The 26,349-nt window shown below is 37.9% G+C and overlaps 1 protein-coding gene and 1 pseudogene across 1 annotated transcript in view; both read right to left on the bottom strand.

The window, feature by feature from the left end:
* Window positions 1-15,482: 15,482 nt before the first annotated feature.
* PRTG (protogenin) overlaps window positions 15,483-26,349 on the bottom strand; it is a 118,704-nt gene continuing 107,837 nt past the window's right edge. Inside the window, exons 15-19 of the mRNA XM_023751592.1 lie at window positions 22,158-22,340; window positions 20,801-20,921; window positions 17,902-18,067; window positions 16,832-16,936; window positions 15,483-16,347 (exon numbers count right to left, since the gene is read on the bottom strand). Coding sequence (XP_023607360.1) covers window positions 15,943-16,347; window positions 16,832-16,936; window positions 17,902-18,067; window positions 20,801-20,921; window positions 22,158-22,340 — 980 coding nt within the window. The 3' untranslated portion in view covers window positions 15,483-15,942. The remainder of the gene's footprint in view (window positions 16,348-16,831; window positions 16,937-17,901; window positions 18,068-20,800; window positions 20,922-22,157; window positions 22,341-26,349) is intronic.
* LOC111825388 lies at window positions 20,170-20,238 on the bottom strand (annotated as a pseudogene).

The raw sequence follows: 26,349 nt of genomic DNA, 5'->3' as shown, positions 1-26,349 counted from the left end.
GATGTCCGGTCTAATTAGTATATTATGCTTTCATTATTATAGATAGCCATACCCATCCACTTTCCTGATCTACTTTCCTGATTCCATCAGTGGCATCACTAATCTACTTTGCATTTTTATAATTATGTGATTTCATGAAGGTTACAAAATGAAATCATGCATGCATTCTTTTGAGATTCTTTATCACACAACAATTTCCTTGTATTTTATCTAAGCTATTGTGTGTGCCAATATTTTACTCCTTTTTACTACTTAGTAGTATTTCATGGTATGAATGTACCACTGCTTGTTAAAATATTCACTGATTGAAAGACTATAAGGGTAGTTTCTACTTTTGGGCTATTATGAATAAAGCCATTATGAACATTCATGTTCTAGTTCCTGTGTGAAAATAAGTCTTCATTTTTCTGGGATAAATGCCCAAGAATGCAATTGCTGGGTCATATGGTAAATCCATTTTTAGTTTTAAAGAAACTGCCAAACTTTTTCCAGAGTGCAGAGTACTCTTTTTAAAACACAAATCTCATCCTGTCATCACTTTACATAAAACTCTTCAATGGCTTTCCAGTGCTATAATTTTAAAAACATAAACTATAAGATGATACAATATGATTTCCACTGATTTCTCCAATCTCATCCTGCACAACTCCCCTTGCTCTTTATGCTCAATGACCTTTTAAGAATTTCATCTCTAATAATTATTCTCTTGCCAGAGGGCTTTGAAAATGCTATTTCTTCTTCCAGGAATTCTCTTCTTTCTATGTCTAGTGCAATTAACTCCAAGTTTACCTTTCATTCTTGACTCAAGTATATATCTCCTCATTCTCCCTCTACTTCAGATTCTAGTTATTTTTTTTTCATATTCCTTTCATCACTTCTCTGTTTGAAATGACATATTAATTTCTGTGAATATCTGATTGAATTTTGTCTTCACCTCCAGACTCTCAAATTCATAAGTAAGGGTTGTGTTGGCTTTTGCTTATTACTATCTGGCACATATCAATAAATATTGTTTGAATGTATGAATGAACTATATACTTGCAAATAATTCAATGCCAAAGCCTTGATATTAATTTTGTCTATCCATTATTTAAGATATATTAACCACTCATATTTAAGATACTCTGCTAAGCAATAGATTCCTATAGCCAAATTAAATTCATAAAAAGTTTACATTAATACATTTAAGACTTATTTTATAAATATTTCTAATGTATAACTATTATTGAAAAATAACAAAGAAAATGATCAATAGAACATTTATAATTCTTTAATATATCAAGGAAGCTTGCAACTCAAGAAAAGGAACAAATGTCTCTGTAGCTCTCTCCATCTTGGTCACTGTCATATGAACTGGAATACCCCTTGCAATCAATAGTCAAAGACTTGAGTATATATCCGAATTAATAAAAGGCTAATATGCAAATTGCCCTTCAACTGGGAGTTCAACAAGGGGGCGGGGACCACTGGCCAACCACCAGAGGCCCCTGCCCCCGACCCACCCAGCTGGATCAGCCCCAATTGAGGCAGGCTGGCAGGACCCCACCCATGCACAAATTCATGCACCGGGCCTCTAGTATACTAATATATATTAGTATATTAGTATATCCGGACAAAGCCATGGTGGTGGAGCCGAAGCAGAGGCAGTTAGGGGCGATCAGGCCAGAAGGGGAGGGCAGTTGGGGGTGATCAGGCTGGCAGGGGGGCAGTTGGGGGCGAGCAGGCCGGCAGGTAGAGTGGTTAGGGGCGATCAGGCAGGCAGGCAGGTGAGTGGTTAGGAGCCAGCGGTCCCGGATTGTGAGAGGGCTCAGGCCTAAACCGACAGTTGGACATCCTCCGAGGGGTCCCAGATTGGAGAGGGTGCAGGCCAGGCTGAGGGACACCCCCCCTCCCCGCATGAATTTCGTGCACCGGGCCACTAGTGTGTGTGTGTGTGTGTGTGTGTGTGTGTGTGTGTATGAACTATAAAGGTCCCTGGTATCTCTCTCCTGGGACAGCTTGGTTAAAAAATATTCATGGTTAAGTGAGGTGCCTCCAGTACCTCTTTGATCTTTGATTCTAAAGATATCTTGAGTCACATACTTCTTATATGACAGATGATAAAATCAATACGGCAAAGTAAAGTGGGATTTTTGCCTTGTTTTGTTCTGTTTCTTACAGCAATGGAAGAGAGGCAGATTTTTTTTTTCCAGCATAAATACTGCCAACATAGGCAGACTGCAACACTGTGGGTGTTTGAGAACTTTTTGAGAGCATGTGGGAATGAGCAAGATGTGTGTGTATTTGTGAATGAAACACAGCAAGGCAGGACTACCTAAGAAATCTGACAAATCTTGGTGTTAAAACAACAAAATGTAAATATTAAACAACTGGCATTTTGTGAAATCTATTTTAGAAGAATAGGTGCCAATTTTGAAGCTTTTTGGTTTGTACGTGTGTTTGGAGGGCTAGAGAAGGAAAGGGGAGGCAAGATAATGACAACTTTGTGCAGTAATTTTTCTTTGAGTCCCCCCATTTTTTGTACATTCATATTTTTATGGAGATATATTTCACATATCATAAAATTCATAATTTTTTGAAAACAAAGACCACTGAAGAATAGATTTCATCAGCTTCTTCTTTTTTTCTTCTTCTTTTTTTTTTAAATCCTCACCTGAGGATATGTTTTTATTGATTTTAGAGAGAGAGGGAAAGAGAGAAACATTGATGTGAGAGAGAAACATCATCTGTTGCCTCCCGTAAGTGCCCTGACCCGGGATCCAATCCAAAACCTAGGTATGTGCCCTGACCAGAATTGAACCCGAAACCTTTTGGTGTACGGGACAATATTCTAACCAACTGAGCCACCTGGCCAGGGAAAAATTCACTATTTTAATGTGTAAAATTAAGTGTATAGTCTATTCATTTTTTTTCCTTACTATACTTTAGTATATTCACTGAGCTGTGCAATGATCACCATTATCTAATTTCAGAACATTTTTTTATCTCCCCAAAAGGAAATCCTGTACTGGTTAATAGTCACTTCCAATTGCCTCCCCCACCCCCCAAACTCCCCAGCCCCTGGCCACTACTAATCTACTTTTTGTCTATAGATCATCTACTCTGGGCATTTCATTTCACATAAATATGGTCATTTGTGACTGGCTCTTTTCACTTCCCATAATGTTTTCAAGGTTCATCCATGTTGAATATGTATCAGTATTTTATTCCTTTTTATGACTGAATAATATTCCATTGTAGGGATATATACCACATTTTGTTTCTCCAGTCATCTATTGATGGGCACTTGGATTGTTTCCAACTTTTGGTTACTGTGAACAATGCTGCACATGAACACTAGTGTACAAGTATCTGTTTCAGTTCTTGTTTTTGTTCTTTTGGGCATATACCTAGCAGTGGAATGGCTGGCCCATATAGTAATTATGTTTAGCTTTTTGAGGAACCCAAACTGTTTTCTACAGTGGCCGGACCATTTTATGTTCCCACTATCAAATGTATGAAGGCTCCAATTTCTCCAGATCTTTAACAATATTTATTTTCCTTAAAAATTGTTTATTTTTATAATAGCCATCCTAGCAGGTGTGAAGTAGTATCTCATTGTGGTTTTGATTTGCATTTTCTCAATGACTAAAGATATTGAACATTTTTTCATGTGCTTGTTGGCCATTTGTATACTTCATTGGAGAAATGTCAGTTCAACTCCTTTGCCCATCTTTAAATTGGGTTGTTGGTCTTTGTCTTGAGTTTTAGAAGTTCTTTATATATTCTGGATATTAAACTATTATCAGATATGTGATTTTTAAGATATGTTCTGGATATTAAACCATCAGATATTTGATTTGCAAATATCTTCCCCATTCTGTAAGTTCTTTTCAATTTCTTAAAAATGTCCTTTGATGAACATGAGTTTTTAGTTTTGTTGAAGTTTCTTTTTTTGTTGTTTGTGCTTTTGGACATATCTAAGAATTCATTGCTGCATTTAAGGTCATGAAGATTTACACCCATGTTTTCTTCTAAGAGTTATAGTTTTAGCTTTTATATTTAGACTAGAGGTCTGGTGCACGAAATTCATGCACGGGAGGGTCCCCCTCAGCCCAGCCTGCAATCTCTCCAAGCCGGAACCCCTTGGGGTATGTCCAACTGCCGGTTTAGGCCCTATCCCAGAGATCAGACCTAAACTGGCAGTCCGACATCCCTCTCACAATCTGGGACTGCTAGCTCCTAACTGCTTCTCCTGCCAGCCTGATCACCCCTAACCACCTCTGCCTGCCGGCCTGATCACCCCTAACTGCCCCCCCTGCTGGCCCGGTTGCCCCCAACTGTTCCCCCTGCTGGCCTGGTCGCCCCCAACTGCCCCCCTCTGCCGGCCTGGTCGCCCCATGCAGCCTGCTGTTCAGTCGTTTGGTCGTCCCTCACTAAGTCCCCTGCCAGCCTTGTCGCCCCACACAGCCTGCCAGCCTGCTGTTCAGTCGTTACTGTTACTGTGACAGAGTCCTGGACATTTTGCATATTCCTCTTAGTATAGATTATTGATCCATTTTGAGTTAATTTTTGTATATGTAGTGAGGTAGAATCCTAACTCTATTCTTTTGCATGTGGAAACCCAGTTGCCTCAGCAATATTTATTGAAGAGATTGTTCTTTCCCCTATTGAGTGGACTTTACACCCCCATCAAAAATCAATTTTCCATGGATATATGAATTTATTCCTGGCTTCTCAATTCTCTTTCATTGGTCTATATGTCATTGGTTTGTAGGCTATTGCCACACTGTTTTTTGTTTGTTTTTAAAAATGTTTTTATTGATTTTGGAGAGAGGAAGGGAGAAGGAGAGATAGAAACATCAATGATGAATGAAAATTATTGATTGGCTGCTTCCTGCACATCCCAGGCATGTACCTTGACTGGGAATAGAACTGTGACCTCCTGATTTATGGGTTGACACTAAACCACTGAGAAACACCAGCTGGGCACCACACTCTTTTGATTACTATAGCTTTGTAGTAAGTATTGAAATTGGGACATATAAGTCCTATGACTTTCAAGATTATTTTGGCCATTTGGGGCCCCTGCAATTCCACATGAATTTGAGGATTGGCTTTCCCATTTCTGTAAGAAAGGCTGTTGGAATTTTGATAAGGATTGCCTTGAATTTGAAGATCACTTTGGATAATATTGATATCTTTAACATGGGATATGTTTCCATTTATTTAGATGTACAATTTCTTTTAGCAATGTTTTGTAGTCTTCAGTATGTCTTTCACCTCTTTGGTTAAATTTATGCTTAGATATTTTATTTTAGATGCTATTGTATGCTGCTATGGATATGTCTGTGTTTTCATTTCTCTTGGATATACCTAGAAGTGAGATGCTGGGTTAAGTGGTAATGCTGTTTAACTTTTTGAGGAACTGTTAAACAATTTTCCAGTGGCTGCACCATTTTACATTTCCAGCAGTAATATATAAGGGTTCTAATTTCTCTACAACCTTGCCAACATTTGTTATTGTCTTTTTTATTATAGTCATCCTCGTGGATATAGAATGGTATCTCATTGTCTTTTTTACTTTATTTTTTGCTCATCATTGCTTCTTGCTTCTATCATCCTTGTGAGCCATATTTACTTCTTCTTAAAGTACACCCTTTATTGTTCATTTAGCTAGGGTGCGAGTGGTAAATTATTTCACTCTTTATCTACAGTTATGTTTATTCAACCCTAACATTTAAATGATAGTTTACCTAGGTATAGAACTCTATATTGTAATTTTCCTTTGTGATGTTTTGAAAATGTTATCCCATCATCTTCTTGCTTCCTTTGTTGTCACTGAAAAATCTTCCTAGTGCAATCTATATAATCTCTTTTCCTGTCTTTTAGTTGTTCTCTTTGTCTTTGATGTTCTGCAGTTTTACTAAAAATGTCTTAGTGTATTTGTGTTTTTCTATATTGAGGTTCCTGCTTCCTGAATCTGAGGATTTCATAAATTTAGTCATTTTCTCTTTGAATATTGCTTATCCTTCATTCTCTTTAGTCTTTCATTTTAGAATGGCTGTTGGATGTATTTTGAATAATCTCTATTTACTTTATTTATATATTTCTATCTGTTGATCTCTGAATAATTTCCTCATACCTATCTTTTAGTTTTAGAACTTTTTTTAGTGTATTTATATGTGATTTAACAGATTTTCAAAAATTCAATGGCTGTATATTTTTATTTCTGGAAATTTTATTCATTTTTTTTAATATACTTATTCTTTAAAAAATATATAGTTTATTTTTTTATGTTTCAATTCTTTCTTTTATATGCTCCATAGTCCACACCTTGTCATTTCAAGTAGTTACTGTTCAAAATTTGTTTCCTTTTCATGCCCAAAATTCAGAGTTTTTTTTGTTTTGTTATTTGTTTGTTAATCCTCACCCAAGGATATTTTCTTTTCCATTGATTTTTAGAGGGTGGAAGGGAGGGGGAGAGACAGGGAGAGAGAAACATCAATGTGAAAGACACATTAATTGGTTTCCTCCCACATGTGCCTCAACCAGTTGGGGCCAGGGATTGTGCCTGCAACTGGGGTACGTGCCCTTTACCAGGAATCAAACCTGAGATCCTTTGTTCTATGGGCCAACACTCTAACCATTGAGCAACCTGGCTAGGGTGAATTTTTTTTAAAATTAAGAATTCAATTATTTAAAAAAGCTTATTTGGGTCATATTTTATCTGTTATTTTAATTTTTTAAATATTCTCTTAACCATTTAAAAATAATAATACTAAAAACAAAAATTCTTACCTGAATTAGGACTATGTCTATGGATGAGTCCATAGCTTTTATACTGCCTACTGTTTAGGTCCTGAAGTAAGCAACCATCTACTGGAATAGGAAAATTGTTATTTTCTTGCTGCTATTCAGTAAATGCCAGATGAAAACAATTCTTACCTTAAATAGGCTCCATTCATGCTGCTTGGAGTGGGCCCTATAAAATTATAAATCATCTCATCCTAGGATATAAAAGCCACTATTCTGTACATTGAAATTTTTCATTCTCCATTCCCCAAAAGAAAACTAAAGAGTAAAAGAAAAACATGGATTTTTCTTTTTTAACTAAGGAAATTTTTATTTAAACTGTGCAATCAATCAGTATTTAGACAGCAGTTTCATAAACATTTTGGCATTTAAATTTTTATTCATTTTTGGCATGACCTGTAGGATAGTATACAAACTACCCTAGGGAAGGGGAAAATACTAGGCAATATTTACTATGATGCTAGAAAAAGAAAACAAACCCACATTATTAAACAAAATATGTTTTAAGAAGACATTAAAAAGGTACATTCAAAATCAAGGCAAACATGAGCTTTCTTCCTGCAATGGAGTTCACAAAGCTGATCCCCTGAGTCAAGTATAAAATTAAAATAGTTCAGCTCTAGAGTCCATTAGCAAGTCTGCAAATGCTGCCCTTACAAGAATATTGTATAAAGAGTGAAAGGATCCAGATCACCCATAATATGAAATAATATAACTGACTCCCACACTTTCATTTAATTCACATCTTTGAAAAAAATAGAATCACGCATACACAGACATGAAATTTTGTCCAACAACAACAAAACAGACAAACTTAATATACGTCTTCTACTGACAGGCTAAGGCAATGTGTGTGTTTTCAGGCTTTGCAAATACCTGTATCAGGCTCAAGCTGCTAATTATCATCACTCATTTGCAAACAAAATAGATAAACAAAATGTAGTAACAGCAAGGAGATTATTTTAGGTAAATTTTAAAAATATTTTTGTTGTTGTTTCTAAAGGCAGTTCCATAGAAAATAAACTTCTATAACAAATTTTTAAAGATAAAGTCTATAAGTTAGGACTGTCTAATAACATTACAAGATATAAATGAATAAACCTGTAAATGTGTTCAGAATCTCATGCTTTAAGAATGATATTGGGTGGGGTGGGGGTGATACTGGATGATGCAAGAAAAACGAAAAATATTTCCTTTCTTTGAAAAAAGATAATTATAAAATTCCTCTCATTAACCCTTAAAGGTAGCCTTGAGAAAACGAGAATAGGTGCCAGTAGGTGTTGCCTTACATAAAACTTATTCCAAGTAGTTTAAAGAAATGTTAAAATGGTCCATAATCATAAAAAAGTAGATCTGTTAGAAAAGAATCCTAAAAATGCACTTTCTCCTCACCAATCTACCCCTCTGGGGATATCTGGGTCCTTAAATCTTTAAAAGCCAAGATATTTTAAAAATGAAAGATTTAACTTGGTGTAAAATGATTTCATGTTCAGAAATCTCAAAAGTACGGTAAATTCCCGTTTCCTCTTGTAAATTTTCTTACATTACAGATAAAGGTTTAAATCCCATTCTATGTCTTTTACCAGCCACTTTCTTCGGTTAGTTTTTTTGGGTACATATACGGGAAATGCAAACATTTTAAATTTTAGCACAGGCAAAATGTAATCGGACAGGCTGAAGTGTAAAGGAAAAAATCAGTTATGTTTCACAGCCTCAGAGAGATGACTTTCAGATTATAATTACTTACACTCGAATTTTCTTTCTAAGTTTTCAAAGTACTATTCTTCATTCTGCACAACAAATTATCCTCATTTCATGAATAGAAGAGGAACAGAAATAGGTTAAGAACTTCCCTACCAAACAAGTTTCAAAATTGTCAAGGATTAGAATTTAGGTGCTCCGGTGACTCACCTTATGCTTGTTCTACCGTAGGATTCTCCCTCCACTTTGCTCTCTCCTAAATCAGTATGAATAATTAATTATGTTGCACTCATATAAAAACTATTGCTTCAGATCTAGCAAGGAAGGATGACTGGTTATATACTTTTCCCAATTAATAAATTCCTACTTGGATACAGGGGACTATAGAAAAATTGCAAAGGATTCTGAACACGTAGTCTAATAAGGAAATGCTTGAATAGATAAGGACTCCAGAAACCATGTCAACCTTATTGTTCATGCAACTCTAGGCACAGCATCAGTTTGCAGACACAATTTTGGCTAAGAGAAATTGAACGTTTTTTGTGTTTGTTTGTTTTTCTTAAATATTTTTTAAAGTTGGTTTTCAGAGAGAGGGAGGAAGGGAGAGGGAGCCCGAAACCTGAGCATGTGCTCTGACCTGGAATCAAGTCAGCAAACTTTCCCTGTGTGAATGACACTCCAACCAACTGAGCCACACCAGCCAGGGCAGAAATTGAAGATTTCAAAGGAGGAAAGTAGGAGGTGAGGAGAGGACAGGGGTGAGTTACAGCTCAGCCTCCTAAATTCTTCCTGTGAATAAATGGATGTAACTAAGACAGACTTCTCTCAGTTGGTTGGCTATTACTATGTGGACAGGTGGTGTTGATACAGTGGAAGGCGCTATGAGCCTGGGTAATGAAATATGGTTTCTTAGTTGAGAAAATGCATCATAGTAGAAATCCTATAAATCTGGGAGTTGGAACAACTTGGGTTTCTATCTCGACTGAGCCACTTACTAGCTGTGATTTTTGGCAAGTTAGCCATTTTAAAGCCTAAGTTTCCTGATCTTTAAAATGGGATATTTGCTTTGCAGAACGTAGCAGTTTAGAGGGATGAAGCACATGCTTGGCATGCTGCATATGCTCAGTAAATGGTATGATCCATTTCTAGAGACTAGAGTTAGAAGCAGCTGAAAAATGACCAGCATTCTTATCCTTTCTCAGAATATTATAATGGTTGTTACCCATGATGGAGATAGCTCCCTCTCTTTTGTTGAAATGATGAAAATTAAGGTAGCATTAAAAACTAGCCTTCAAAACAAAAAGACTGGACTTGAAATGACCCAGGAATTAAAATAAATTAGAGTTATGGAATCGAAATTTTTTAGGAAAAGGGACAATTGGAATCAAAGAAGATGACAAGAAAGATAAAATTTCCTAGGAGTTATTCTGTAGGGAGCGGTTATAGGGTTAAGCCTCGGACTGACCTGTGGCAGGGCCACAAACAAGTCCCAGCTTGGAGGGCAGAGCCTTCTTAGCACAATAAAGCTTGACCTTATAGTCCAGTGATGGCGAACCTTTTGAGCTTGGCGTGTCAGCATTTTGAAAAACCCTAACTTAACTCTGGTGCCGTGTCACATATAGAAATTTTTTGATATTTGCAACCATAGTAAAACAAAGACTTATATTTTTAATATTTATTTTATATATTTAAATGCCATTTCACAAAGAAAAATCAACCAAAAAAATGAGTTCGCGTGTCACCTCTGACACGCGTGTCACAGGTTCGCCATCACTGTTATAGCCCTTCCTTGCTCCTTCCTAGGTAGCTAATGGGCTGCGGGAGGTGCAGCAAGTGCTGCTAAAACGAGGTGAAACTCACAAGAACATTGTAAACATGTTGACCACTACCCTTGTTTTGCTTTGTGTGCTCTGACTACTAAATAAAGACTCATCTTGCAGGCTGTGGCTCTGTCTCTCCATCAGAGAAGCAGCGTCCCACCGAGCCCCAGCTGTATTCTCTTGCCTGACTTCTTTAATCCTTCACCACCCCGCCTCAGGCTCACTGAACCTGCCCGTGCTGGATGCTGCACATTATTCATGTTGAGAAGGTAAGTGGAGGCACTTGCTGAAATGGATGGAAAATTGAGGAGTTACCAAACTGAAAACCAAATAGGAGCTGGTGAACCTGAAGAAATAAACTCAATTTAAAAGGAAGAAAGGTTTCCTGTTGCTAATATGCTTTTAAAAGAAAATGAAGAATGAACTTGATTGAGCATGGTCCTGTTTATCTACTCAGAGTCCCTATGAAAGTCCCTAGGAAGAGAAAAGGGGAAAGTTAAACTCTAAGAGCCAAATATTTAGGAAACTTTCTGTTAAACTCACAGAACTGAGGTGCTACTTTATGAAGCAAATATTCAAGAAGTTTAAAAAGTGATTTAGAGAGAAAGTTTAACATATACATTTGATGGGTTACAAGACAAGGTTTTCATAGTTTTAAAATTCTGAAGATGTCCAACGGGCACATGACTTCAGACTTCTAATTTCTGCGGTACTATAGACCTTTTACGGGAATCAGAATTCCATAGGAATACTCTATCTGTGGAAGGGAAAATAATGGCTACCTCCAGAAGTCCATGCTCAAATCCCTGGACTCTGAACATGTTACCTGCAGATGTGATGAAATTAAGGATTTTGAGATGAGGAGATCACCCTGGATTACCCAGGTGGGCTCAATCTAATCACAGGAGTCCTGAAAATGGTTGGGGTCAGAAAGGAGAGATGATAATGCAAGCAGGTTCAGAGAGATGCTACCTTGCTGGCTCTGAGGATGGAGGGAGGGGTCCACAGCTTCTAAAAGCTAGAAAAGGCAAGGAAACGGACCTCGATTTTGTCCCAGTGAGAAAATAAATGTGTGTTGTTTTAAGGCCACTAAGTTTGTGGTAATTTGTTATAGCAGCAATAAGGAAAAAAATACCTTATCTGTCAGGTAAACTTACAGTATCTGTTAGGTAAAAATGTAAGACTGTCATGTTAATCTTAAACACTTGCAAAGGCCCAAGAAGAGGAAAGCCTGTAAGCACACACATTGCATTAGCCTGTGATCTTATATCCTGAGCATAAATCAATTAAACACAGAATTCCATGTATATGTTCTTCTAAACATCAGTGAAATTCACAGACAACTGGTTGTGGAGGGTGATCTCCAGAACCCTCTACTCTACAGCCCACAAAAATTATTCCATTAATTAAGCCAAAGCCATTTGACCAGAGACCCGTGGCAAACCGTCAGAAACAGTCTACAAAATACATGTTGAGACAGAAAGATCATGACTCTTTCAAAACAGTTGGGCCATTGTTTTTACATTCAGTATTCAAAATTTACATTCAATTAAATATAAACGTAAATCTCTGCGGACACTGCTGAAGCGGAGCCACATCTGGATATTCTCGCTTTTTTTTTTTTTTTTTTTAAAAAAAAAGCTTTCAATTCTACTTTTGGTGTGAATTGTTTCCAAAGGTGTCTTCATATGGACTTGAACAATGATCCTGACAATCAACATGAGCAAGTTTCTGGCAGAAGTCCTCAACAAAGCCAAGACAAACGAATGCAAATCACTGTCATTGTTCCCACTGTTGGCACTGCTCTTGTTGGAAGCAAAGGCAAACAGAAGACATTTTCACTGAGGATCTAATTTCCCTCGTGTGCTAAAGCTGACTTTTTAAAGCCACTTAGTGGGTAAAGCTGTATCCTTACGTTTAGGCAAATCAAAATATAAAACTTCAGATTTCATAAAAAAAGATTGTTGTTTCACCCAAGGTTCCACTAATATTTGAAAAACAGGGCTCCCTGGATGTAATTAAAATATTTCAGTTTATGGACAACTTTAAAGAGCCCATCAATCAAAGGGCATTCCACTAACACAGTGATGTGATTTGTTTGCCGATTATGTCCCAGTGCTCTCCAGAGACTAGGACGTCTCTACCATTACGGGGCTGCCCTAAGCCTTCTGAATTCACTAGGGAATGCTTTACGCAGGAGGAAGACTGCACATGCTAGTTCAGGGGCTGCCACCATAATGTCTGCAGTGGGAGAGCCTGCTGCTGTTCTGTTGACATCTCACACTCAAGGTGCTTAGGAAAACATCACACCATTTGGCAAAAACATCCTGTGGCTGAATCAGCAGATTTAACGGAAAGTTCCTATGTGTATGCCATTTGTATACAGACCCGGGTTCTGGAGAGAGAGGTTTGTTTGACATAAAACAAGAAACAACAGTTTTAAAGTACAACTACATTTGCCTGTCTGTGGGAATACCTTTAAATATCTTTGGTTTTTTTTTTTTTAAAAATTTGCTGATAAAAAGTACTTGAATAAAAACACTGATAAATACCAATATAACTGTATTGCTTTTAATTATGTAAACTTAGCCCTTTGATATATTTTGCTACTAAAGCTAGATTCCCTATCAGCCTCTAAATAAATTTATTTCAAATCTGCTCATCTTTACTTACGTACAGGCTAATCTATATATTTTAATGGTCTTTGGTATGAAAATACTGATGAGCAGTATCTTGTAATATTTGGCATAAAAATGACATGCATCAATCAGTACTTACGGCAAATAAGTCGTTGGAAATGAAAATAGTTACCATTTGCATATTAGCCCCTTTGGAGTGAAATACCATGAGGTAACACCACTATGAGAGATAAGTGAGAACCTTCACATATTAGTTACAATTTCATACTTAAGGCTTCAAAGAAGCTAGCTTTGGCCAAGTAAAAACAAGTCTTTGCAGTACACTATCTTATTCAATGAACCAAAATATTTCTCTTTGGTGAAAAGATTTTTTTTCTCTCCAACAAGTAGTTTCAACAATTTAAAAATACTTTAATACTGTATAGTTGAAGTTTTACTTGCTGAAGGAAAAAAAAAAAACTACACTTGAAATTCTTTGGAACTTTCAACTGGTAAAGAACTTATTTTAAATGCTCTGGTAGTTAAATTTACTAGTCTATTTAACTACAACAATCAATGTAAACCCTATTATTTTGGGTTAGTAACTACTTGTGTAAGCTTCATTAACTATAGATGTTTCTAGTTAATTCAATCTGTGGGGGAAATTATAGTTAAAATTTCACTCTATACTGAAAATTCTTTGGTAACAGGATTATTGTGAAAAAATTTTGTATAGGACCAAAACGAAAAGGTGAAAAACTAAGAAATGTACTGGTAAATAATTAGCAAATAGTATTAGCCTAAAGATCTACAATATCTATGGGCCTATTAATAAAAAACAAAACAAAGTACTTTCCTCGACTTCAGCATCTTTCTAGGCTTTTAAAATGATTCAAATTCATACAGCCCTAGACACATCTTCCATAACCATGATGGATGATGTTTCAGCTTTAGGTTTTGTTTGTCTTTTAATGAAAGTTTTAAAAAATAACACGAACTCATTGTACTCTTTAATATTAGATACTGAGAAAAGTAGGCCCCACATACTTCTACTTACGAACCAAAAAGCACCATACCCTGTCAATTTGCCCATGCTTCCATGAGGCAGCTCAAAAGCAACAAAATGTTCCCTGAGTACAGGAAAAAAATAACACTAGAATAACTTTAAAAGGAGGTAGTATAAAACAGGAGCCACACAGGCAGGAGCAGCATCTTTCCTTGCCTCAGATTGTTCACCTAAAGCTCTGCTTTTGTTGTTGTTGTTTTGTCATAAAGCCCATACTTAGAAAGCTAAATGGGGACGTTGAATTTAGTTCAGAAGTGGCTGCTGGCACTTAATGTTGGTCTGCTTCTGAACACATCCAGTTTGGCACAAAACTAGAGAAAAAAACAATTTAAAAATGTGTATCATCAGACATTGGGATGGGAGAGGCTAGAGGTGGGCTATTACCCAGTAATATTATTTTGATTTTTAGAACATTATTTAACATAATTCCCCCTTTACAAACCAAAGGTTACAAGGGGAAATGCATTAAGATTCCTTCTAAAGTGACGCTCAAAAGTCAGTTCCAGATGATTTGAAAAATACTTTTAAAGGGATATGGGCCCCTCTCTACACACCACTGTATCCTCTCCCACTGATGGCACCTAGTAGGTAACTATCTCATGACTGAGAGAAGGCCTATTCTATGTGGCTGAGTAAACAGTTTTGCTGATTTCAAACCAGCAAGAGGATTAACTCACTCCCGAAGTTAGCATTCCTCATTCACAGCATTGACACTGAAGGAAGATTACATAAAGAGTACCAAATTCTCTTAAGAATTCATGCAAAGCAAGTAAGGCGGTAGAGCTCTGAATACTTATCCCTAAATAAAACCTGCAGGATAACAAACCAAAATGCTCTGATAAGATACTGTACATCAAAATGATGATGAAATCCAAGACAGTCTTAAGGCAACTTTCTGTACTCTTGTCCTGAACAACCTCATGAATATTAAAAAGATATAAGGCGAAGACTTTCATAATACATAATGGAAGGCACTGTTATCATGATAACCTCACGTTCATTTTACCGTCTACTGTTGCATTTATCTTCATTTTTAACATTTTATGAAATTTCTTTACCCCTTTAAGCCAAGCTGGGATTTTAAAAAGCAAAATAAAACCCTACCCATTCTCTTTAAAAATCTGTTTTCTGCATGGAGTTTTGCTATTAAGTCTGGAAATGTTGAGGATGCTTTGCAAACTAGACAGTTCAGCCTTAGGCCAACTGTCAGGCAAAGGGGGAGGTAGAGAAGGCACAGCTCTAGGCAGGCTGAGGGTTGGGATACAGCAGATAAAGCACTCAGACTAATGTCCGAAACATAAAGGCCCTTGAAGCAACAGTCTTCTCTATATGCTACCAAATAGTTCTATTCTCAAGAGAAGCACTTTTTGTCTTGGTCACTCACTAAAATCCACAGTCCCACTTTTTCTCTTCTCAGTGGTTTCACAGTCTTGACAGTGAGAGGTGTTAAATTATAAAGATCATGCAGATGCCAGTTTTTTTAAAAATCAGAGCTTCAGATAAACATTCTTACTCATCTACCTGTATGACTCCTTCGATCACACACATTACATACACATACAGCAATGAAAACAAAATGCTACTAGGAAGTATCATTGGTTATGTAGCTGAGATAAACTAGCACAACAAATGAGGTAACAAGGTTGTCTTCTAAGTCTGCCATCTGGCAAACTGAGGTAGATAGCTAGCAAAGGGGCTTTCAAAAGTCTTCCCTTTGCTCCAGTGATATATTTTTATAATCCAGTCAAATTTCTTGACTGTCTTTTCACATTGCTGACAATGAAACATTCAAAATACGCGAGTTTAAAAACAAAAGAAAACACATTCCAAAAAAAAAAGCTGAAATACCCAATAAGACATCAAGATTTTCACAAAAGGCTTTGGCTCCCTGTTCATTGTCCTTCGAACAGAATTAAAGGTGAGAATACCTGAACTTGGCTGCCTAGATTGGGAAATCATTTTTATCAAAGCTTAGCACGGCAGATGGTGGCTGCAGAACTGAAGAGGTAGTTTGCTCAGCATCTGACGCCACTGCAGGGTCTGGACACTTCCTCGTGGAGAGATTCCCACCTGAATCACTGCCAGTGAGGGAATCAGAGGTCAGGGGTGTGGTACTGATAACCGAAGACAGGTGTATCTCATCATTGGACTCGTGAGAGAACCTTCCAGAATCCCCGGTCTCGTGGCTGCCTTCACTATTGGCTGAATGCTCAGTATCGGCTGCAACACCAAATGGTCTTGGGAAGCTGGTTGTCTGACCTGGGGAGCTGGGGGAGTCTTCATCACTAATTAACACAGTCGTGCCTGGCTGGTAAAAGCAGACCGATTGAGTAAATCTTCTTTGAGGCTAGGCAAAAATACATAAAACACCATCAGTGATGATGGAATGCTCCTGGAAAATAGTAAGTCCTTTGTTACGTATTCTATCTATTCTGAGATAGCAAACTGTTGGAACACCTAGGTGAAAGGTCATCATCATGAAGGGACTGTCTAGGTTGGCGGTTCCCCACTGAGGACGAGGGGCACATCAGAATTACTGGGGTAAGTGAAGTGTCAAAGGCGTCCTCAGTGATTTGGATGCAAACTCCTGCCCCATCCCTTTCTCCATTGCCCTCCACTCCCCACTGGAAACCACAGTTCTAATTACTATTCCAATTGTCATTTCAGTGATCACTCCCCACGACTTTTCCATGGAGTCGTGCCCCAAATTAATAAAAGGACACACAGAAAGAACATGAAAACGAAAGCATTCATTTACATTTTCCTCTCTTTTTAGCTACCATTTCATACACCATGGGTTGCCAAAGATTTTTCTCATTTAGGTGGGTTACCTGCTCAACTTTTATCTTCTTAGAATCTTGGAAAAAACGCCATTTTTTCTTGGAGTTGTTTTTAATTATAGGACCATAGCTATTAATTATCAGGTCAGTTCCTCCCTGGATAAATAAAGGGGAAAATAAAGTATTATATATTTCAGTTTATCACAAGTAGTGCCCCAAAATTTTAAATGTTAAAACGATCACAGATATTACTATTTCTTCTTTTACATAGCAGCATACAACAAATTCAGAGTAGTTGTTAGTGATCAAAAAGATATTAGGTTTATCCTTAAAAGAGGGGGAGGGGAAGAGAAGAGAGAGAGGAGAGAAACATCGACGTGTGAGAGAGACTCATTGATTGGTTGCCTCCGCATCAATGTTTCTCTCTTTCTCTCTCTGTTTCTCCCCCACCCTTCCACTCTCTAAAAATCAATGGGAAAGTGTCCTAGGGTGAGGATTACAACAAACAAACAAAACAACAGGCCATGGACTGGCCTGGGCTTGGCTGTACTTTACTGACACCTGGTTTATAGCACATTGGTTATGAGAGCTATTGTAATACTGCACACTATACACTATTTAATGTTGCAATGCGACTAAAAATAATTTCAGTTGCTATTCATAATGCTTATCACTGTACTATTACAGATAGTGGAAAGGACATAAAGTAACATCCCCCAATGACATTCTACCAACCTAAGTACACAATGAATTAGTAAAAAATTGTCCACCCAGTAAATACAGGGCAATTCAATTTATCGTAAATATAGATTAACGATCATGGTGTCCTTATTGAAGACATCTTAGCTCCATATAATCCCATCTAATTGAATTTATGCTACCTTCTCTTTTCTTCTACATCTCTTTCATCTTTAATTCTTTTATATATCCCTATGTTCTTCTCTCCAAATATTTGGTGTAAGGAAGGATCTGGGTAAAACTGCTTCACATTTCATTAAGTGGAGTATGGATGTAATACATTTGACATGCAGTTTTTTGCTAAGTAAATTTTACACATAAAGAGAAGATGAATGGAGGGAAGGATTACGCACGCAGCACATCGGTTCCCTAGCTTGCAGTACCTTTGCATCAATGAAGCTGGTGGGCATCTTCATTGGTATTAAGGAGTCTTCATTTTCTACAGCCCCTTCCAGGTTCTTTCCTACTTCATTTCCACCGGCTAGTGAGGCACTGGTTCGAGATAACGGTTGAGTTCCATTCTGTGCCATCTTGGAAGCAGATGACTTCCTGAAATATTGCAAGGAAAGGAACTCGAATTTCATAGGAGATACAGGCAAATGTACCAAATTTGGCCTATAATCACAACTTTGCACACAATCAAGTTCTTTAATGTTTGCTTCTCAAATATCTTTAAGAACTGAGTATGAGATTTTAACTCCAACTCACTGCTGAAAATGTTTATGACTTAAGAAAGCTTCTTTACTTCTTTCTGTCCCAATATCTGGTTACGTATACTTTTAACAAACCCCTAATAAAAGCCTTAATAGTTACAAACTACTATGTTTTGTTATTGTTGGTTATTTACAATTTATACATAAATTACAGTTTTTAATTTACATTTTCTCTTTCAGGTCTACAGACTGTCACACTAACATTTCACTTGCCAATTAATGATGGCAAATTTACAGTAGCACTTCTGCAAGATTTAGGCATCACTAAAAGACGATGCATAAAGGTTTTTATAAAAATATTCTTAAAGTGAGAAACCCGGACCGTAAGACTAAGTCAAATCAATATACAAAAATACATTAGCACTAACTCTTCATTAATATGTTTTCCTAGTCAAGTACCAAGCACATATAGAGTCAACTCTGAACAACCTAGGCAGATGGAGGGAGTAGTGAGGCACATTACCTAAAAATGATATGTATTTGGCTTTGCTTTTTTTTTTAATTTACAAAAGTACTTTAAGAAAGTAAATTAAAGCAAAAGCCAAAGTATATAAAAGGTTAGAAACAGACAAGTTCACTGAATGCTGAGAATTTAGCTGAAGTCAAATTACAGATGAGACTGCCTGACAGAGTTCACAGAAAATCAATCCGTAGTTATTACATTTGTTTTCATCCTTGTCCAGAGAGACCCAACCATCTGTTCTGTGGTGGTGCAGGAGGAGCTCTCAGTGACTCAGGCTTCTCAGGCTGCTTAAATGTGAAAATATTCCAGGGAGTAAGGGATCCTCTTATCAGCAGATGTATCAGTTTGTGTCACTTTTTTATTTTTATGTCTTCTGGAAAGCAGCCATGCACAAAAATGACTCATTGTCACTGTATCGCAAATAGCCCAACAGACCCCAAACTTAAAAAAGCTGAATGAGTTTAGTCTTGTCTGTGAATCCAAGCTCATTAGTTTTCAGTCTCTTCAGAACCACTTCTCCTTTGGACATCTTTAATCTGCTGATATATTTAAGTCTGAGCAAGCATTTTTGTAGGCTGGGAGGTAAATGAATAGGGCAAGCATGTCAAACTCGCAGCCCGTGGGCCACATGGACCCACAACGAATATTTTTGCAGCCCAGCCAATATAACGGTATGTAAGAAACGTTTTAATAAAAATTTCATAACTTAATTTTTAAAATATCCTGTTATATATAATTACTAATAACTACAAGGTTCGCTAACTGATTACTATAATCGTGTTGCATTCATTTCCTTTATGCGCCTTATTCGCAGGCGCACCCCTTCTCCCCACTAATACAAAGCAGAGAATATTTTAGCAGCTGATGGCCACATCATTAGTCTTGGACTGACTTGTTTGGTGTGCGCAACAGGAAATATTTCACTTTTGGAGAATAAGAAAAATAGGTTTATTTGTGTTATGCTTATTAATTTGTGCAATTATTCAGTGTCTGGTAAGTTAATGTTCAAGAAAAAATACTAATTTTTATTAAAATGTTCTATTATTTTAACGATTACTCATTTATTTCAGCCCTCTGTATTCAGCATGTCTCTATCGAAATAAACCCGTTTCTATGAAAATTGAAGCTCTTGTTGTTTTGCAGCCCACATAAACTTAAACCTTGTTTATTTGTCCTGTGTTAGCCTTTGAGTTTGACATGCTTGGAATAGAGTAATACTTTCTATCCAGTCATCTCCCTTAGCCTGTGTTGTGTGTTTTTTTAAAATATATTTTACTGATGTTTTACAGAGAGGAAGGGAGAGGGATAGAGAGAAACATTGATGAGAGAGAAACACCGATAAGCCGCCTCCTGTACACTCCCCACTGGGGATGTGCCTGCAACCAAGGTATATGCCCTTGACTGGAATCGAACCTGGGATCCTTGAGTCCGCAGGCCGACGCTCTCTCCACTCAGCCAAACAGGCCAGGGCAAGCCTGTGTTTTGATGTCCCAGAGTTTAATGAACAGAACAGGGAAGCTACCCTGAACTGAACTCAACATTTTTTTAAGACTAAAGAATATACTTTGTGTTTCTCAAAATATTAAGGATACAGCCCTCGCCAGTTTGGCTCTGTGGTCAGAGTGTTGGCCTTCGGACCAAAGGGTCAGGGTTTGATTCATGGTAAAGGGCATGTACCTGGGTTGCAAGCCCAATCCCAGCCTGGATCAGGGCATGTCTCTCGCACATTGATGTTTCTTTCTCTCTCACCCCCCTCCCTCCCTTCCACTCTCTCTAAAAATCAATAAAAAATATTCTCAGGTGAGTATTAACCAAATAAAATAAAATAAAATTTTACTTAAAAAAAACAACCACCAAGGATATAAAGAAACTAGGTCTTCATTAGGAATATTTTATTGACAGTGCATTTTTTAAATGGCAAGAAAGTAATCTTCCAAAGTGTGCATACCTCTATAGCTCTAAGAGAACTCAAGTAATAATATATTTATTTTAAAGTGGAAAAGCCCAATTACTCTAAAAGGCATTTGGTTTCAATTTGCTTCTTGTGGTTACTGTAATTTAAATGTTATTTTAACCACCTCAACATCTCTAGCAATGGAAACACACCTGGCTTTACTTCGGTATATCAAGATGAGAACACAGATGAGGATGCAGGTCAAGGCTATGCCAACACCTACAGCAATGCCAGTCATGGATTTCTGGTCCAGATGATAATAGCCTGAATAAACTAGAAGGGGAAACACATTTGCTTAGAATCAATTTAAAAAAATCCATGATTCCACTTATCATAATTCTCAGACAGGTATTTGCTTTTCTATAATTTTCCTTCCTCTCATAGGAAAACCTTTGACACTTCTGTGTCTAAGCAGAAAAGACACATATTACACTTTTATCAGTGATCTCAGAAAGATTGGTTTATCTTCCCATAGTGAGGATTCTAAATATGAGTTCTAGATATTGTATTGTTATATCAAACATGAACATCAGTTTATCATTTATAATGCACAGTTGTTCCTTGATGGACCAAAGGATAGCGCTCATGTCATATTATCTTAAAAGGATAGCTGTATTAGCTTAGCTTTCCATTTACGTATTTGCTCTGCAGTTGCTTCTCAAACTCTAAGGTGCATATGCTTCACGAGGGGATATGTTAAAACGCAGATTCTGACTCACTACTTCTGGAGTGGGGGCTGCGATTCTGCGTGCGTGTTTTATAAGCTCCTGGGTGATACTCATGCTGCTGGTGCTGTGACACTTTGAGTAGCGAGGCATCTGAGGTGTGACTACGAGCCTTACTCTCTCTTTCCCCTGAAATAGGGTAGCTACTGGGACTACCTGCTTCCTGGGCTTAAATCTGACTGCCCTCTCCTTTTTCCTTCCCTGGGTGTCAGTGTCTGTCTGTCTCTCTCTCTCTCTCTTTGCCATATAAAGCTGCCCCCCCCCCAACACACAGGCCCACTTCACCAGGGACGAGGAGAGGGAGGAGAGGGTGGATTTCTCAAGATATTTTTCCCAATCATTTTTCTTGAGAGAAATAACTTTCCCTCTGGAAAGGCTGTGTTTCGTGATGAAAATTCTTAATGGAAGCCCTGCTCTTCTGAGCTTGAACACCACACCACCACTGCTGTTTATTCCACGAAACCTCCCAGGAAGCTACTCCCATGAGGTCAGGGTGGTGTGGCTCATCTGTCCTGCTGGTTGAACAGCTGGGAAGAGAACTAACTGGGACATAGTGGTCTGAAAACTGCAGCTAATTCTGAGTAAGTTTGTCTTTTGCTTCTAGGAGTGCAGAGAAGAGCCACACCGCTCCACAGCCTCAGACCCTCCCTGGCAACAAGCCGAGGAACTGCGTGCAGGCTTCCGGACATGGCCATTGCAGGCGGGAGAAAAAGTGCAGGGAGCTGAGAAACAGATCTGCACGTTCTTCTCTTAAGAAAAATCAGCGATTGTGACGTATACAGACCTTTGGCATCAGCAGAATCTAAACGCTTGGGCCTCTGATTTGACTCAGAAGTTTCCTTTGGAAGCACGGCCAGCTCCACAGAATTCGAAAAGGGTCCTTCCCCCACCTCATTGGATGCAGATATCTTGACAATGTACACATTTCCTGCCACTAGGTTTTCCAACAAAGCCATGGTTATTGCCCCTATTAAAAAATACAGCAGTGACAAATTAAGTAAACTTTATAAAATGTTTTTACATATACATAATGTTTTACTCTTTCTATAGGTCTGGATACAAACAGCATTAACAACATCTTATTATAGAATATTTCAAACATAGGTAGAGAGAGAATGGTATAAAGAACTCAGATTCAACAATTGTAATTAGATTTTTAAAATCCAATGTGAGCCTTTTTCATCTTTTAGAAATGTTTAAACTACTTATGATAACTGCTGTGATAGATGATCTTGACCTTACTCTTTCTTTTATTTTTTTATTTTTTGAGAGTACCTTTATTAAAGTTGGGGACAGTGAAACAAGGAAGGGTTTAAGACAGTGGTCGGCAAACTCAGTAGTCAACAGAGCCAAATATCAAAAATTTCTTTTGAGAGCCAAATTTTTTAAACTTAAACTATATAGGTAGGTACATTCAACTTTAAATTCAACTTTAAATTCACGGTTTTCGTCTTCCATTTTTCTTTGCTGCTTCTTTGTAGCCATCTCAAACAGGGCACCTAAAAATGTTTTATAATAATAAAGCCACCAACACAAAAGAATTACAATTCTTAAATTGATGACAAAAATACCTGTAGGATTTGCAGCTGGTTGGAAAAATACAGGTACCTTTATGCTTCGAGTAGGTACTTTTGTCACCCGCGCTTGATTTGCGGACGCGACTAGCACTAACCACTGCACAACGAGACTGCTGACTGCCTGGCTCACTCAACTCCTGCATGAATCTCGCGCGCACCTTCCCCATGCTGCGTATCCCGCGACCGCCTGTGCCGCGTCCAACACTCCCCACTTCTTCTAACGCCACTTCTTCAAAATAGACTCGCCCAGGCCGAAAACCGACTTCTGCGCATGAGCCACGAAGTTTCAATCGCACTGTATGTGGGCGCCTGCACATGGTATTTTGTGGAAGAGCCACACTCAAGGGGCCAAAGAGCTGCATGTGGCTCGCGAGCCGCAGTTTGCCGACCACGGCCTTAGAGTTTCAGAAAAAGAAAATTCACTTGAAAAGGGGATTGGGATGGGCATGCGCCAAAGAGGGTCACTTGACCTTACCTCTTAAGTTAGATAGAAACAACACAATTAGTTTTTTTTATAAGTGTTTGTATTTTAGTTATTTAATTTTAATCCTCATCCAAGGATATTTTTTTCCATTGATTTTTAGAGAGAGTGGAAGAGAGAGGGAAAAACAGAGAGAAATTGATTGGTTGCCTCCTGCAGGCTCCCCAACCAGGGCCTGGGACGGGGAGGAGCCTGCAACTGAGGTACATGCTCTTGACCGGAATGGAACCCGGGACCCTTCAGTCTGCAGGCCGATGCTCTATCCACTGAGCCAAACTGGCTAGGGCCAACACAATTAGTTTTGAAAGTCTGAAAATATTTTTCACCCTCCTAATCATTAAGAGTTCTTGAATGTAAATAGGAAATAAAATGCCAAAATTATGTAAGAATCACGGAGTACTGAAGACTAGAACCTCAAATTAACTATCAAAATTACTACCACCAATCTGCCTACCATCTACTTCTCTCCAAAAGTAACCTTCATTTGAATTTACATATGACATTTGGTATCAGAACGTATTTTCTCTGTTGGCATGACTGCTGAGAAGGGTTTCTATTTGGGCGCTGCTATTTCTTTCTTTTTTTTATTGATTTCAGATAGGAAGGGAGAGGGAGAGATAGAAACATCAATGGTGAGAATCATCAATCAGTTGCCTCCTGCACGCCCCCCACTGGAGATCAAGCCCAAAACCTGGGCATGTGATATGACCAGGAATAGAACTGTGACCTCTTGGTTCATAGGTTGATGCTCAACCACTGAGCCACGCTGGCCGGGTGGCACTGGTATTTCTTGAGGTGTCTTTCTGCTCTTGTCACTTCACTGAAGTATTTTTCTTACAAAAGGGACTCTCACCCTAGAAATTAATCCTAATGTTAAGAAAGCAGGTGTAATAGAAATTCAACCAGCAAGTTGTTCCATCTGCATTTGTGGATATTCACAGGCGAGCCTTACTTTCCTACAGTGACTTCATCTCATTTTTTCCTGACTCAGAGCATCCTTACAATGGCTTCCAAGAGCTTACAATAGCTTGTAGCAGTCACCCCCAGGCCAGAGCTGGCTACTCTAAGGCACTTGAAAGAGTCTATTTCATTATGCAAGTGAGATGCGGGGTGATCTTCGCTGAGGACATGATTCAGAGGCCACCTCTGCAGATCACATGGTGTGAGGCAGCTGAACCGAGTGGCAATGTGAGCAGCCAAAAACAGCTTGTTTTTATATTCTATGGTTTCAACTTGGCCTGAAGAAAGTGTGAGCTACTTGAGCACACAACTGTTAAATAAACAAACGGACCCACATTTAGCATCAGGAAGAGCCTTTCCACTCTCACAAGTTCCTAGGCAGGTGAATTAAAACACAGAGATGTATTGTGACAGGTTGCAATTAGCTAGAAGGAAAAGCATTTAAATTTCTTCACAAATAGACATATAAGTAGACTGAGCTTCCATCTTATCACATAATACTTTACATTTAATTTGTAAAAGTGCTTGCCAGAAACTAATCATGCCTGAAATTAAAAGTCTTTTCATTTAATTTAAATTTTATAAGCAGATGAGCTGAGTGGGTGTGTGTATGCTCATGCTCCCCTTCCATCTGTCTCAGGGCCTTTGCACGTCCCCCAGATATCTACAGATGTCATTTCTTCCAAAAGAACTTACCTTACTACCTCCATCACTTTGTCGTTTCCCCTTATTGGAGTTTTCTTTATAGCATTTATGGCACTACCTGAATATTTTTATATTTGCTTGTGTGTTTCCTGAGATGTACACTCCATTGGGGAAGAAACATTGTTTTGTTCATTGTGGTATTACCAATGCCTAGAAAAGAGCCTGTCACATAGTAATCATTCAATAAGAATTCATTTGATCAATCAATGATGTTCCTACTATTAGTAGTCCAATTTATATGGCAAATGAGTGAAATGGATTCCTTTAGGAAAGGACTTTAATTCCCAATCTGAATCTCCAATAGTATATGGAATAAATAGTATATGGTGTTTCTCAAATTTATTTAGTCATAGAACTTTTTTTAAAAGAGGGGTACCTTTACCATTTTGGGAAACTCATGCTATGAAAAACAGGGTTCAGGAACTGTGGTAGTAGAGCATGATTTCCTATGGTGCCTTTTAGAGATTTAAAAATAATTAGTGTGTTCTGTGTAAAGGCTTTAATTTCTGATCCTTTAAATTACACACAAGCATCCTTTCACATCACATTTCTGCTCAACCATTGTAGCATGTACAATTTTAGTCACAAATTTCATATGGTCATCAGGAACATTTAAAAAATATTTTAACTAATGAAAAAAAATCTTATTCCACCTGGCAATAAATATGTGGTTAGTTATATGTGTAAATATACATAAACACAATATGTATAGAAGATGAATAGTTATATAGGAAAGAGATATTGATATTCTCCTTCTTCGCCCCCGCCCCATCTTTTCCTTCACCTTTACCAAAATAAAATTTTGTTTCTTTTTAGGCAGGTACAAATGAAGAGCTAAAAGAAGTATGTGCTCATGTGATTAAAATTCTTTACTAATACTTATAAAATATCTCATTAAATCAGATTAGTCATTTGGCTAAATGTTGTATTGGTAAGTCTTTTTGGAAATAATAAAGTAAATGTGAATTATACGTTTTAAGAATTTATGGTAGACTGTAAGAGTCACAGCCCACCAATCAATTATACGTCCACCTATCCACACCTGTGGGCAGTCCTCTGCCTCACTAACTCTGGGCTTGCCTACGTGATTTCCCAGGGCACATGAGCAAATGTGATGCAAGCAGAGGCGTCCCTCTTGTCCTGGTGTTAGAACTCGCTCTTGCTGCTTTCAAGCTACCCACACTGAAACTGGAGATGATTTACAGCCTCAGGAGTGACCTGAGGAGAGACCAACAGAACTGCCCAGCTGATCC

Source organism: Myotis lucifugus, unplaced genomic scaffold (assembly GCF_000147115.1).
Source record: "Myotis lucifugus unplaced genomic scaffold, Myoluc2.0 scaffold_23, whole genome shotgun sequence".
Classification (NCBI taxonomy): domain Eukaryota; kingdom Metazoa; phylum Chordata; class Mammalia; order Chiroptera; family Vespertilionidae; genus Myotis; species Myotis lucifugus.
This window is presented reverse-complemented; position numbering and strand designations above follow the sequence as displayed.